The following is a 15,787-nucleotide window of genomic DNA, read 5'->3' on the forward strand; positions in this document are numbered from 1 at the left end:
CTTTCAACCAAGTTCACGAAATAAAGGTTGTGTGGCCATTATCACACAGCTGTTTGTGGGAGCTTGCTGTGCTCAAATTAGCTGCCGTGTTTCCCACAATACAACAGTGACCACACTTCAAATGTACTTCATTGGCAGTAAAGCGCTTTGGGACATCCTGAGGGTGTGAAAGGCGCTATATAAACGGAAGTTTTTCTTTCTCGTTACAGATTGCGACATTGGTGATTTAGCCCATGAAAATATCTTTCTGCAGTATATGTCTCATTATGGCATTTACAATGTAGTTAATTTCTATTACAGGTACAGCGTCGAAAATCTGAGAGCCTTGGGACCGAGTCCTCTCCGGATTCTGGGTATTTCCGGATTTCAAACGTCTTTGCCAGGGCCAAGGTAGGTAGGGGAGGGGAGGGTGGGGGGAGGGGGTCGGCCGGCCGAGGTAAGCGGGGTCGGGGGGTGAAGGTCGGGCCAGGGCTGGGGCTGGAGGTCAGGCCAGGAGGTCAGGCCGGGCCAGAGGTCAGGCCGTAGGTTGGGCCGAGAAGTCAGGTCGGGGCCAGAGGATGGGGCCATAGGTCAGAGGTCGGGTTGGGCTGAGGCTCGGGGATGTCGGGCAGCCGAGGCGAGGGTCAAGGCATGGGAGTCCGGATTTTGGAACATTTTCTATTTTTCAGACGACCCCGCCACGGATCGACCCGTTGTCCAGATTCCGGAACATTCCGAATTTCGGAACTCCAGATTTTTAAAGCAGGTGTTTCAAAATTCGGAATGTTCCGACCTCCCCTGGCCTCGGTCCCAGACCGACCTTCAGCCCCGACCCTCCCCCCCCCCCTCCCCCATACCTCGGCCACCCGACCCCCCACCTCCCCTCTCCTCCGCTCCCCTCCCCTACCTACCTCGACCCAGGCAAAGACATTCCAAAATCCGGAAAAACCCAGAATCTTGAGCGGCCTTGGTCCCGAGGCTTCCGTACTTTCGACGTTGTACCTGTGCCTTATTTGCTAACTCCCCTTTACCAACATTTCATCAAGATTGGATACTTAAGAATTACAACATTCGTTCATGTCCATACAAATCCTGTGGTCATTAATATTGTTGCCTTACCTGGATGTTCTTCTTTAGAGGTCTTCAGAATCATTGACATACAGATTATATTTTGACATATCGCCGCACTTGTCCCCTCCCTCCTATATTTGGAGGCTGTTAGCCCACAGCAACATACTGAGTCCCCCTTCACACAGTTCACAAGCACATTCAGCGCCTGCTCACTAAATCTGATCACATAGCCTCTTGTGAAGAAGGTGAGCTTTCCAAAGCTGAACTAACAGACTTTTTGACAATTCTACTGGTTAAGCGGCCTGATAACAGCTCCAGAAGTGTTGAAGCGTTCATCATTACTGCTGCTGGGCTGTCATTGGCTGTTTTCTCACTCCAGCGCGTGGCTCAAAACCACCAATTCCTGATAGTTGAACCATGGGTCAAAGTTAACAACCAAAAATGGGCATTTAACTCATTTTTGACAAAGTTAATCAAGGTTTCAAATGCTATTCTACACTCAGCTATGTAGTAATCAGAGTGAACCCCATCAGCACATTCTTTAGTAACTTCAATAATAATAAGAACTTTTGTTTATTTAGTGCCTTTAACGTAGTAAAACATCCCAAGGCGCTTCACAGCAATGCAACAAGATAAAACAGATACAGTTGACACTGAGCCAGAAAAGAAGAAATGAAGGCCGATGACCAAAAGCTTGGTTAAAGAGGTAAAGATTAAATGGGTATTTAAACCATTTCAAGTGCACCTTAAGGCACTGTATGTATCTGGCAGGGCTGGTATTAAATGTGTGAACTCTTCATAGGAACGTAGGAAGAGGAGTAGGCCATTCAGCCCCTCGAGCCTGTTCCACCATTCAATTAGATCATGGCTGATCTGGGTCTTAACTCCATCTAGACAGATTCCTGGGATGTTCTATGAGGAGAGATTGAGTAGGATGGGCCTGCATTTTCTGGACTTTGGAATGATTCCAGGGGTGAGGTCCGTTGACTTATGGGGAGAGGTTGAGTAGGTTGGGCCTCTACTCATTGGAGTTCGGAAGAATGAGAGATGATCTTATCGAAACGTATAGGATTATGAGGGTGCTTGACAAGGTGGGTGCAGAGAGGATGTTTTCACTGATGGGGGAGACTAGAACTAGAGGGCACGATCTTAGAATGCGGGGCCGCCCATTTGGAATGGAGATGAGGGGAGATTTCTTCTCTCTGAGGGTTGTAAATCTGGAGTTCGCTGCCTCAGAGAGCAGTGGAAGCTGGGACATTTAATAAATTTAAGGCAGAAATAGACAGTTTCTTAAACGATAAGGGGATAAGGGGTTATGGGGAGCAGGCGGGGAAGTGGAGCTGAGTCCATGCTCAGATCAGCCATGAACTTATTGAGTGGTGGAGCAGGCTCAAGGGCCGTATGGCCTACTCCTGCAGCTATTTCTTATGTTCTTATGAAACGAATAACATTCTTAGAGGGCTTGACAATGTAGATGCTGAGAGGCTTTTTCCCCTGGCCGGAATGGTTAGATCTAGGTATCATAGTCTCAGGATAAGCGGTCAGCCATTCAGTAACGGGATGAGGAGAAATCTCTTCACTCAGAGAGTTGTGAGTCTTAGAATGTTGTACCCTAGAGGGCTGTGCATGCTCAGTTGTTGAGTATCTTCAAGACTGAGATCGATCGGTTCTTCAGCACTAAGGGGATCAAGGGATATGGGGATAGGGCGGGAAAGTGGAGTTGAGGTAGAAGTTTAGCCACGATACTGAATGGCGGATCAAGCCCGAGAGGTCATGTGGCCTTTTCTTGCTCCTATTTCTTATGCTCTTAATTACCCGCCTTGGTTCTGTAACCCTTAATGCCTTTGCTTAACAAAAATCTGTCAATATCAGTTTTGGCACAAAATAGTAATTAGGGTCACTAATGAAGCTATTTGTTCATATGTGTTGCAAAGATAGAAATACTTACACAGCTCACTCTATATGAAGGAGTTGTTGTGAGTTCAAAAGAGGCAGAGTCTAAAGCTACAAAGCCTCATACGTAAATTTAAGTAACGGTTAGAAATCATAAACTTTAACAAACATTCAAATTTCAATCAATCAACTATTTAATCCAATCTAAAGGGATTTATACAGATATATATCATCACTTCTCCAAGGCTTTTGAGGCCATACCAATAAAGGCAGACACAAGTATGAATCTATTTTCAGAAGAATACACAGCTGTTGCTCAATACCACTGCCTTACCCTGAAATGCTCACATGCTGTGACTTACAAGGTTCTTCTATTCCGTCCTGACTTTACTGAACACTGCAGTTACTGACAGCCACTAATAATGCACTTGTTTCCAAGGGTAGGGAGTCTTTGCAGTCTACACGGAAATATATAATCCTCAGAAAAATGTGAAGCAGAAATGAAATGACCAGGAGCTTCAGCAAGCTGTCGGCATGGTGACCACCCCAGCCACATTCCAAATTGAGGAGATAACTTCAGGGACAGTCTGCACACTCAGGCAGGTTATCTCGTTCAGATTAAATATTGGGAAGACTGAAGCCATTGTTTTCGATCCCCGCCGCAAACTCCATTCCCGAGCCACTGACTCCATCCCTCCGCCTCGCTACCTCTTTCCTCCTTTCAGATGCTCCTTAAAACCTACCTCTTTGACCAAGCTTTTGGTCACCTGCCCTAATTTCTCCTTATGTGGCTCGGTGTCAATTTTTTAATCTCCTGTGAAGCGCCTTGGGACGTTTCACTACATTAAAGGCGCTACATAAATACAAGTTGCTGTTGCTGTTGTTAAGGAGCTTCGATAATTAAGTTTTTGTTCAGTTAAAATAAATGTATTTGGCTGTGGGATTTTTAGAACATGGCTAAACTTTTCATGGTTAAATTATTGAACTGCACCGTAAAATTCACAAATTTTTCCTTTTGAATATTTGACAGGTCACTGGAGCAAAGTTGCAACTTACTTTTCAGAATCTCAGGGTTATAAAATGTCGCTGCAAACGTCACGGGTTCTTCCATGATTGAGCCGAGCCCAGTTTCCCTGAAGTGTGGTCGGCCTTTCATCGACTGACATTTTAACATTTTCCAGTGTTCCGGGTAAAATATCGTCATGAGTTCATCCACACTGGATACAGACCGTAACTGATGTTCCAGCTCACTGCTCATATGGCCCTGATAAAGAACACACACAGAACGTCAGTTAAACGGTAGACAAGGCAACAATTCAGCTGTGGAGAATGCTAGAGATTAGGGCAGCAGAGTGACCTGATGCACATATTACAAGTATTTGACCGATACGGAGGCCATCAGTTACTAGATCTGTGAAGTGCTATTCCTAGATGATACGTTGTAAGGTAGATGGTCCTGAATTATTGAGAAGTGAAAGATCCTTGCAGCATATTTAAGAAGACTGCTGATACACTTGATAAAAGTTAAAAAGTCATAAAGACAAACAACCTGCACACATCAATAGCGAGCACTAAGGGGGGGATAGTGTGGTGTTTACATTACTGGACTAACAATGCAAAGCCTGAACTAATATTCCAGAGAATGGGAGTTCAGCTCTCGCCAAGGCAGTTTGAGAATTCAAATTCAGTTAAAAAATTCTGTAAATAAAATCCATACACAAAAGAAAGTTATAATAAAAACTGGAGGGGCAATAAAATTATTAAACCATTTAGTGCATTAGTTGAATCCACAAACACCTATTTTGCTCTTCTAGTAAAAAATAATTAAGTTGTGTTCCTCGCTTTATGCTCACGTTGATTTGACCCTCGAAATAGTGAACAGGTAGCTGTACCCCTTAGTTTCTTTATTTCTGGCAGTGAGTATTTTACAGATAAGTGTTTTGAAAATTATTTCATAAACAGACATTTTAAACAATTGCTTTTCTTCGTATCATTAGAAGCTAGCGCCCTGTTATTAAAGTAATATTTAAGGACCCTTGTTTGTCTTTAACACAGACTATTATTCAGGAAAGTGAATGATTTGAGCGCTGGATTTCAGAAGGTGATTCAACATAGAGGCTATGTCTTACTCAGCTGGGTAGCTAGATAGATCACCCAGTGATACGAGTTTCAAATTAAGTAAGAAACATAACACATAATTTTATTTACCAAGACCTTCCATTATCCTTTGTATCACTGAATCTTTGGATGTATCTAGATCAGATTCAGATTATGCAAAATTCAGGTTGGTTTACATGAGAATCCAAAAGTCCAAACATAAAACATAAGCAGCGAGAGCCCTCGGAGCCCCAATATACACATTCCTCTTGCTCCTTGCACTTTGTGGAACATATTGCACACACAGCATTAAATAATCTGATTATAACCCTAGTTTTGCCCTCTCTAATTACATGTTTTCTCCTTCACCTAATTAAACAGGAGTTTGTTTTTATTCGTTCATGGGATGTGGGTGTCGTGGCAAGGCCAGCATTTATTGCCCATCCCTAATTGCCCTTGGGAAGGTGGTGGTGAGCCGCCTTCTTGAACCGCTGCAGTCCATGTGGTGAAAGTATTCCCACAGTGCTGTTAGGTAGTTCCAGGATTTTGACCCAGCGACTATGAAGGAATGGCGATATAATTCCAAGTCAGGATGGTGTGTATCTTGGAGGGGAACTTGCAGGTGGTGATGTTCTCTTGCTGTGGTTCTATGTAGGAATGCACTATGACTTCTTTCCAATAATATTTGTGCCATGTCAAAAAATAATAAAAGAAAGAACTTCAATATGAAGCAAATTGCTCTCTCTGGGGATGAAGGAATAAGAACAAAAACTCATTATCACCTTTAAAGAGGTTAAAAAATAACTGGTGTTACATAACTGACTATTCTGCATGGATAAACTGTACTAAGGATACTTGGCAAAAACGATTTTGACCACTTTCTAATAATCTCAGTAACTCCATTGTCACAAAGGTTTACATAGGATTATGTAGATATATGGCACAGAAACAGGCCATTCAGCCCAACCAATCCACGCCGGCGTTTATGCTCCACTCGAGCCTCCTCCCTGTCTTTCCTCATCCAACTCTATCAGCGTAACCCTCTGTTCCCTTTTCCCTCATATGCTTGTCTGGCCTCCTCTTAAATACACCTATACTATTCACTTCAACCACTCCCTGTGGCAGTGCGTTCCACATTTTCACCACTCTCTGGTTAAAAATTTCTTCTGAATTCCCTAGGTCAGACGCATAACATAAGTTGTATCTTCCATTAAACATCAGGCTACACAATTGTGGAAAAAAATCAAGCATATGACTATTTATCTTGGTCAATTATTAATTAATGAAGCAATTTGTTTTAAAGAATTGAGCTGGAATGTGATGATATGGCTGTCAAACTCATATATAAACATGTCCGAGTGTTTAATCTGTTTTAATTAACTGACATTGTTTTTTTCTTTATCAGACGAGCAAATCTGGTCTGGGTACAGCTGGTAAAAAGTTTATAATTTCCAGCTGTTGGATATCGGGAAACGGAGCTAAAAGCTGAGCTAAATGTCAAGCTAAATGACCTTTGTTAATTTGGCATATGCTCAGTAGAGCTATTCTTTCAATTAATCCTGAATTTATCCTTGATCATTCTATAATCTAAGATTTAATAGCTGAATGAAATAATATTTATCTCAGGACTAGGCTTTCAAATCTACATTTTAGATTGTCTGGCAAACAATATTTTCTGTATGCGAAAATGACAGGACGGAAGATTTCGGTGGAACATTCTGCATTCTTTGTTACGGCTGGAACACATTTTCATATCATTTTTCCCCCAAAACCGCTAATTGGGTTCTCGACTTTTAACTCTTTCATTGGTATAATCCTATTTATAGATTTCCACAAAACTGGCCACACAGCCGTGTTCAGTTATGGGCCCTGCGCTCCTTTGTAACTGCCATCAGGAGGAGCCCACAATTGTGAGCGAATTGGAAAAGGACTGGATGAAGCGATGATGCCAGCAAAACCGTTACGCATTCATTTGAGAACTGTAATTAAATAATAAGCAAAAGCTAACTTAAAATGCACCCTAACAGTGCCAGCATGCCCCAATACACGCTCTTAAGTAACCTCAAAGGTCAAGAGATGAGATTCAGACATCTGCAGTGGTTAGCGCCTTATTACGTTTTAAATTTCAGAAAATCAGGTTGCTCATTTCTGGAAACCAAAGTAAAAGCGCATGTAAATCACAGTGTTTAAGTGAAACTTAGGCTCCACCAACATAAAAAACATATGCTATAGACGACGACTTTGATAGAAGATCTATTCTATGTATAGAAGGGATTCTTGAACAGCCCCGTCCTGTAATTAGACATTCAAACCTTGGCTTTCTGTTTTGCTGTTGGCCACAGGGAGCACCAACTGATGGAAGGTCTTCTGGGGAGATTAATAAACAGGCTCACATCCCTCTCCTAATAATACGTAGACAATGTGCGCTATAGCAGCTGAACAATATGATCTGAGTACCCCTTTCAATGCAGTATCGAGGTATGTAACTGCAATGTAGAAGCACTCAAGCTTTGTCAAATGTTCAATGCATGGGCTTCTGTGGAATGTAACGGATTTTATTTACAAAGATTTGATGAAACCACAATTACATGAGGGTTGCATAGCCAGCAGTCTGGTTTGTATCAACAGTTGCTGCAATAAGGCTCCCGCATTTCTATTATCATTTGTGTGAAAAAGTGCTTCCTGATTCCTCTCCTAAATGGCCAGGCTCTAATTTAAAGATGATGTCCCCTTGTTCTTGATCTCCCACAACAGCACTGGGCTTTTGGAAGGGATAAAAACCAGACAGGCTTCCCACTGCTAATCACTATCGCAGAACTCCTGCTGCATATTTCATGCATGTGGATGTCAGGTGAGAGCGGGGTTAGTCTATGATGACCTCCAAGAGCAAATAATGACACTTACTTATCGTTTTCACCATCCAATGTCTACGCGCACATGGGTAGAATGGTCATGGCCAATTTCTGTGGAACTGTACCCCAGCAAGGGCCTTCCGAAGAGGAAGGGAGTGAATTGGAATGGGGGTGGTGAAGGGGGGAGCAGAGTTTCATAGGAACACTGGAAAAGGAGTAGGCCATTTAGCACCTCAAGCCTGTTCCGCCATTCAATGAGATCATAGCTGACCTGTGACCTAACTTCATATACACGCCTTTGCCCCATATCCCTTATTACCTATGGTTAAAAAATATGTAGCAATCGCAGAATTAAAATTGACCAGCATCAATTGCCGTTGCGGAAGCGAGTGCCAAACGTCTACCACCTTTTGTGTGTAGGTGTTTCCTAACTTCACTCCTGAAAGGCCTGGCTCTAATTTTTAGACTATGACCCCTCCCCTATTCCTAGACTCCGCAACTAGCAGAGATAGTTTCTATCGGTTCCCCGTTAGAATGGCCCAGTAGTTTAGCTATTTATAATTCATCCTAGTTAGTATGCAGATTTGCACTTCCCTAACATCCCACATGGTGAGTTCCAGATATCACTGACAGCATCTGGTGAGGAGCAGAGCTGATACGAGAAGCTCCCAGCAATGACGGAGAAGAGGTTATGTGGTGGGTCAAGCCGGAACGCTCAGAAACCTGTTACATACATGATTTGGACTTTTAAAAGATGACGCCCCAAATGGGATGATAGTCAATTTTTCCCCAATGGAATACAAAAGTTGGGAGGTAATATTAAAGGTCGGTCGAACTTTGGTTAGACTACACTTGAAGTATTGTGTGAAGTTCTGGTCTCCCCACTGCAGAAAAGGGATATTGAAGCACTGGAGAAAGTGAAGAAAAGGTTTAGAAGGATGTTACCAGAATCAAGAGGCTGCAACTATTGAGTAGGCCGGGGCTGGAAAACATAAGAACAGAAGAAATAGGAGCAGGAGTAGACCGTTTGGGCCCTCGAGCCTGCTCCGCCATTCAATGAGATCATGGCTGATCTGACCATGAACTCAACTCGACTTCCCTGCCCGCTCCTCATAACCCTTTACTCCCTTATCGCTCAAAAATCTGTCTATCTCCACCTTAAATATATTCAATGGCCCAGCCTCCACAGCTCTCTGGGGCAGAGAATTCCATAGATTTACAACCCTCTGAGAGAAGAAATTTCTCCTCATCTCAGTTTTAAATGGGTAGCCCCTTATTCTGAGAATATGCCCCCTAGTTTTAGTTTCCCCTATGAGTGGAAATATCCTCTCTGCATCCACCTTGTCGAGCCCCCTCATTATCTTATATGTTTCGATAAGATCACCTCTCATTCTTCTGAACTCCAATGAGTATAGGCCCAACCTACTCAACCTATCTTCATAAGTCAACCTCCTCAGCTCCGGAATCAACCTGGTGAACCTTCTCTGAACAGACTCCAATGCAAGTATATCCTTCCTTAAATATGGAGACAATTAAGAGACAAACCGGAAGTCTTTAAAATTAAGAAGGGGTTTGATCAGGAGGATGTGGAGGAACTGTTTCCACTTGTGGGTGAGTCTATAATAATAGGGGGGGCATAAATATAAAATAGCCACTAATAGATCAAATAAAGGATTTTGGTGGAGTTTCTTTGCACAGAGAGAAGGGAATAGAGTGATACGGGGATAGAGCGGGAAGAGGTAATTCGAGGAGTAACTGGCTCATGTGGATTATAGACCAGTTGAGCCAAATGTTCTGTTTAAGTGCTGTAGCTTTTCTATAACTTGTTATAAAAACACCTGCCTGTTTTTTTAAAAAACTCTCTTTTGCTTTAGATTATTTTTGAATTCAAGACCTGAAACCACTCACATAAGTGAGCTTTCACGTACCCAATTAGCTAGGTTTTTTTTTTACGCAGCGAGTTGTTTTGATTTGGAACACACCGCCTAAAAGGGTGGTGGGAGCAGATTAAATAGCAACGTTCAAAAGGGAATTGGATATATACTTAAAAATAAAACATTTGCCTGGCTATGGGGAAAGAGCAGGAGAGTGGAACTAAGGGAATGGCTCTTTCAAAGAGCTGGCACAGGCACGGTGGGGCAAATGGCCTCCTTCTGTGCTGTATGATTCTATGAATTCAGGTCTTCTCACAGCATATCTCCCTATGTTCTAGAGAGCGCTTTAATTTACTCAATAACATGCCGAGGGATCAAACAGAGACGTTCTGTATTGATATTATTATGGGGAGGTAGGGATTGCATTTTGTGGGTAATGTCAGGTATGCCAAAGCCAAAAGTTGGAGCCAACTTTCCAGATACGGCTACAAACGGTATAAAGCTAATCCTGCATTTACACTCAACCTGACATTACCATGGCCAAAACCAGAAATCAATGGCCCACATGGTGCTGAAAAAATAATGACATTTGTATGATACATACCCTTATTAATGTCCAAATAGGCTAACAACGTTCAGCGAGGAAGAGATAGCCTGTGAATTACGAATCACCACAATTTGTTGGCCGATTTATGCCAGTCCACCATCGGCTTCATGAAAATGGCACCTAGCACCTAACCGCCACATGAGTTTCATAAAGTTGCTGTATTTGCATATTAATTGCCCATTCAGCTTACCACAGAAAGTCAAGTCTGTAATTAATGGTGTAATTACCCTTTTAACAATGTGATAATTGTTAATGACTGACAATCAACCTCTCTTGTCTAGAAAGCGAAGTTATTAGTGTGGACTGTTCACCACAGTGTGAGAAAACCACCACAGGGCAGGGCTATAAATAGAGCTGGAGCGCCGGGCCCTGGAATGTCGTGGGCCGCCCCGACCTGTGTGAGAACACCACCGCAGGTCGGGGCTACAAATAGAGCTGGAACGCTGGGCCCTGGAACATTGTGGGCGAAGCTGCGGCGAATGAAGGTATGGGGCCCAGAAGAGCCAAGGGCCCAGTGGCAGCACGGGCCAGCCCACACTGCGATATGTGTGCGCACTAGGTCTGTGCAGCAGAACAGGTCTCCAGTTGTCCTGGTTCAACCCTTGCCATGGGATAAAGGCCTAGCTCTGTTGAGCCCGCGTGGTGGCTGATGTGCAACAGTCACCACACATTTTTTAAAAATCCACGCACAGGCATCTTCCACCCCCTCAATTGAAGTTCAACACTGGAACATCGGGTCCTTCATTGAAACATCTGTGAACTCTTGTGGAAGCAAGTCATCCTCATTTGAGGGACCGCCTATGATGATGATTAATGTGGAGTCTCATTCTTTCAGATTGTGAATTGTTGTTGGAGATTTTAAAAAGCTCAAACTTTATTTTTTTTCACTTTTTTCTTACTTTTTCCTTTTTGTGCTTATTTTTCTCTCTCTTAATCCAATCTTTCTTTCCCTCTCTTTATTTCTCTTTCTGTACCTGGTTTGACATTGAATTCACCCACTCTTATTCATTCTCCTTCTCACCGCATCCTCTGTTTAATTCTCAATTCTTAAATCTCATTGCTTAAGGAGATGCCCCTCGCCGCGACATTATCAGCTCACACTTCCAGCAGCTTAGTGGGTAAAGAATGTTAAGACTTAAACGTGCACGAGCAAGTCTCACAGGGCACGCTTTTACTTTTACAATGCCCCGCTCCAGCAAAATCAGGGCCAATATGTGTATCAAAAATTTTGTACGGAGAGAGGTCAAAGCACTTAATAAAAGCCTTGCATCGGGTTCAATGCCTTGTCAAAGATCAGTTTCTCCTTGTATAGTACAGCACATCCAAACTATCTCAAAGCAGGATTCCATCTAGAGCTGTGCACGATAAGTAATTGCAGGATCATGGTTACAGCGCAGGAGAAAATAGTCTTGTCGGGAGAAAGTGATGGATCAATGCTTTTTAATCCAACCAGTTTTGTCTTCTACTGACAGGCATTTTGACAGTAAGCACTCAAGTTTGGAAACCTTATTATATGACATTCAAACATTAAAAAAATAAATCTGATCTGAACATAATGTGTAGCTGGTTTGTTGTGAGCTATTTTAAAATGAATGGTTGCTTTGTGCAGGAGAAAGGATGAAACTCTCATACGTAGTGAGGTTGGGGACAGCATCAACAAGAAATAAGGAATGTGTGCAATAAAGGTACAGCAGTAATCATGGGTGACTTTAATCTACATATTAATTGGGCTAACCTGACTGGTAGCAATGCGGTGGAGGAGGATTTCCTGGAGTGTATTAGGGATGGTTTTCTGGACCAATATGTCGAGGAACCAACCAGGGAGCTGGCCATCCTAGACTGGGTGATGTGCAATGAGAAGGGACTAATTAGCAATCTTGTTGTGCGAGGCCCCTTGGGGAAAAGTGACCATAATATGGTAGAATTCCTTATTAAGATGGAGAGTGACAAAGTTAATTCGGAAACTAGGGTCCTGAACTTAAGGAAAGGTAACTTCGACAGTATGAGGCGTGAATTGGTAGAATAGACTGGCAAAGGATACTCAAAGGGTTGACGGTGGATCAGCAGTGGCAAACATTTAAAGATCACATGGATGAACTTCAGCAATTGTTCATCCCTGTCTGGAGTAAAAATAAAACTGGGAAAGTGGCACAACCATGGCTAACAAAGGAAATTAAGGATAGTGTTAAAGCCAAGGAAGAGGCATATAAATTGGCTAGAAAAAGCAACAAACCTGAGGACTGGGAGAAATTTAGAATTCAACAGAGGAGGACGAAGGGTTTAATTAGGATGGGGAAAATTGAGTCTGAGAGGAAGCTTGCAGGGAATATAAAAACTGACTGCAAAAGCTTCTATAAATATGTGAAGAGAAAAAGATTAGTGAAGACAAACGTAGGTTCCCTTGCAATCGGATTCAAGTGAATGTATAATGGGGAACAAAGAAATGACAGACCAATTGAACCAATACTTCAGTTCTGTCTTCACGAAGGAAGATACAAATAACCTTCCAAAGGTACTAGGGGACAGTGGGTCTAGTGAGAAGGAGGAACTGAAGGATATCCTTATTAGGCAGGAAATTGTGTTCGGGAAATTGATGGGATTGAAGGCCGATAAATCCCCGGGGCCTGATAGTCTGCATCCCAGAGTACTCAAGGAAGTGGCCCTAGAAATAGTGGATGCATTGGTGATCATTTTCCAACAGTCTATTGACTCTGGATCAGTTCCTATGGACTGGAGGGTAGCTAATGTAACACCACCTTTAAAACGGGTAATTATAGATCGGTTAGCCTAACATCAGTTGTGGGGAAAATGTTGGAATCAATCATTAAGGATGAAATAGCAGCGCATTTGGAAAGCAGTAACAGGATCGGACCAAGTCAGCATGGATTTATGAAAGAGAAATCATGTTTGACGAATCTTCTGGAATTTTTTGAGGATGTAACTAGCAGAGTGGACAAGGGAGAACCAGCGGATGTGGTGTATTTGGACTTTCAAAAGGCTTTTGACAAGGTCCTGCACAAGAAATTGGTGTGCAAAATCAAAGCACATGTTATTTGGGGTAATGTACTAACGTGGATAGGGAACTGGTTGGCAGACAGGAAGCAGAGAGTCGGGATAAACGGGTCCTTTTCAGAATGGCAGTCAGTGATTAGTGGAGTGCCGCAGGGCTCAGTGCTGGGACCCCAGCTCTTTGCAATATACATTAATGATTTAGATGAAGGAATTGAGTGTAATATCTCCAAGTTTGCAGATGACACTAAACTGGGTGGCAGTGTGAGCTATGAGGAGGACGCTAAGAAGCTGCAGGATGATTGGACAGGTTAGGTGAGTGGGCAAATACATGGCAGATGCAGTATAATGTGGATAAATGTGAGGTTATCCATTTTGGGGGCAAAAACACGAAGGCAGAATATTATCTGAATGGCGGAAGACTAGGAAAAGGGGAGGTGCAACGAGACCTGGGTGTCATGGTTCATCAGTCACTGAAAGTGGGCATGCAGGTACAGCAGGCGGTAAAGAAAGCAAATGGTATGTTGGCCTTCATAGCTAGGGGATTTGAATATAGAAGCAGGGAGGTCTTACTGCAGCTGTACAGGGACTTATGTGAGGCCTCACCTGGAATATTGTGTTCAGTTTTGGTCTCCTAGTCTGAAGAAGGACGTTCTTGCTATTGAGGGAGTGCAGCGAAGGTTCACCAGACTGATTCCAGGGATGGCTGGGCTGTCATATGAGGAGAGACTGGATCAACTGGGCCTTTATTCACTGGAGTTTAGAAGGATGAGAGGGGATTTCATAGAAACATATAAGATTCTGACGGGACTGGACAGGTTAAATGTGGGAAGAATCTTCCCGATGTTGGGAAGTCCAGAACCAGGGGACATAGTCTTAGGATAAGGGGTAGACCATTTAGGACTGAGATGAAGAGAAACTTCTTCACTCAGAGAGTTGTTAACCTGTGGAATTCCCTGCTGCAGAGAGTTGTTGATGCCAGTTCACTGGGTATATTCAAGAGGGAGTTAGATATGGCCCTTACGGTTAAGGAGATCAAGGGGTATGGAGAGAAAGCAGGAAAGGGGTACTGAAGGAATGATCAGCCATGATCTTATTGAATGGCGGTGCAGGCTCGAAGGGCCGAATGGCCTACTCCTGCACCTATTTTCTATGATTCTATGTTTCTATGTTTATCCTCACTACAATTTCTGGAGTGTATTTGCACATATAATAATAACTTAAAAAAAAATTTTGTTCTAACACTGTGATACTTTTCAACTCACAGACATTATTTATAATCACTACTTTCAGGACTCTGGAGCAGCTGCCTAACTCTATTTTTAGTATTTTCTACAATATGTGTGGCCTCTAAGACCTGGTGGCTTGCGGTGCCCAGGAGCGAGCAAGCAAGCAGCAGAACTGTTTTCTCTGATGGATTTAAATCACACAAAGACGCGTAAGGCTGCTAAATGCAGCAGACTTGCCATGCAAATGTCAGTCGGGTTCTGCTGGTGGCTTAGCCAGCTTCCCCAACAAGCATCGGAGCCTCACGGAACAGGAAGATCCCAGTCAATGCTGAGTCAGCCGATCGATGCTAACGTTATAACTGCCGCTCCTGGAATAACAGGGAAATCGCCTTCCAGCTTGGGCATCTAGTGAGGGTTGGCAGCGGGCACTGGATCAATGCGTCAAAGAACCTGCTGACACTTACATAAGTAAAAGCTATCCAGATGAGGTAACCTGAGGCTGACTGTAAAACTGTGCCCAAGCAATAAGTCCTTTGGGAGAAAAGAGAGAAGGAAAACTGATAAGAGCAAAAAAAGAATGCTTGTCATATCATGATGCTCACAGTGCTGATATACATTACAGCAGTAACTACACTGCAAAAGCAATTCTTCGGATGCAAAGTGCTTTAGGATGTGAAAAGCACGATATAAATGCAAGTATTTCTTTCTTTAAACCAATAATTATAATTGACCCATATCTCAAAGCCAATCAGTTTCCAATTTTTACTGTGCTCTGTTCTGCTGAATTATATCACCTACCAAATTCCAGCGTCAACAAACACCAAGGAAATTGTTTTGAACTGCAGTCAGAAAAAAAGACTTGCATTTTATATAGCGCCTCTTACACGTCAGCCAATTTGCACACACCAAGCACCTATAATCATCATCATCATCAGCAGTCCCTCGGAATCAAGAAAGACTTGTTTTCACTCTTAGCATGAGTTCTTAGGTGGCTGTACAGTCCAATACGAGAACCACAATCTCTGTCATAGGTGAGACAGACAGTGGTTGAAGGAGGGGGTGGGCAGGGAGTTTGGTTTGCTGCACACTCTTTCCGCTGCCTGCACTTGATTTCTGCATGCTCGCGGTGACGAGACTCAAGGAGCTCAGCGACCTCCCGGATGCACATACTCCACT

The 15,787-nt window shown here is 43.1% G+C and overlaps 1 protein-coding gene across 1 annotated transcript in view; it reads right to left on the reverse strand.

Moving 5' to 3' along the window:
• The window catches only part of vegfc (vascular endothelial growth factor c), a 270,356-nt gene that overhangs the window by 109,124 nt on the left and 145,445 nt on the right, over positions 1–15,787 (reverse strand). The window contains exon 2 of the mRNA XM_070878417.1: positions 4,000–4,207. Within this exon, the coding sequence (XP_070734518.1) occupies positions 4,000–4,207 (208 nt within the window). The remainder of the gene's footprint in view (positions 1–3,999; positions 4,208–15,787) is intronic.

This window comes from Pristiophorus japonicus, chromosome 1 (genome assembly GCF_044704955.1).
Source record: "Pristiophorus japonicus isolate sPriJap1 chromosome 1, sPriJap1.hap1, whole genome shotgun sequence".
Classification (NCBI taxonomy): Eukaryota; Metazoa; Chordata; class Chondrichthyes; family Pristiophoridae; genus Pristiophorus; species Pristiophorus japonicus.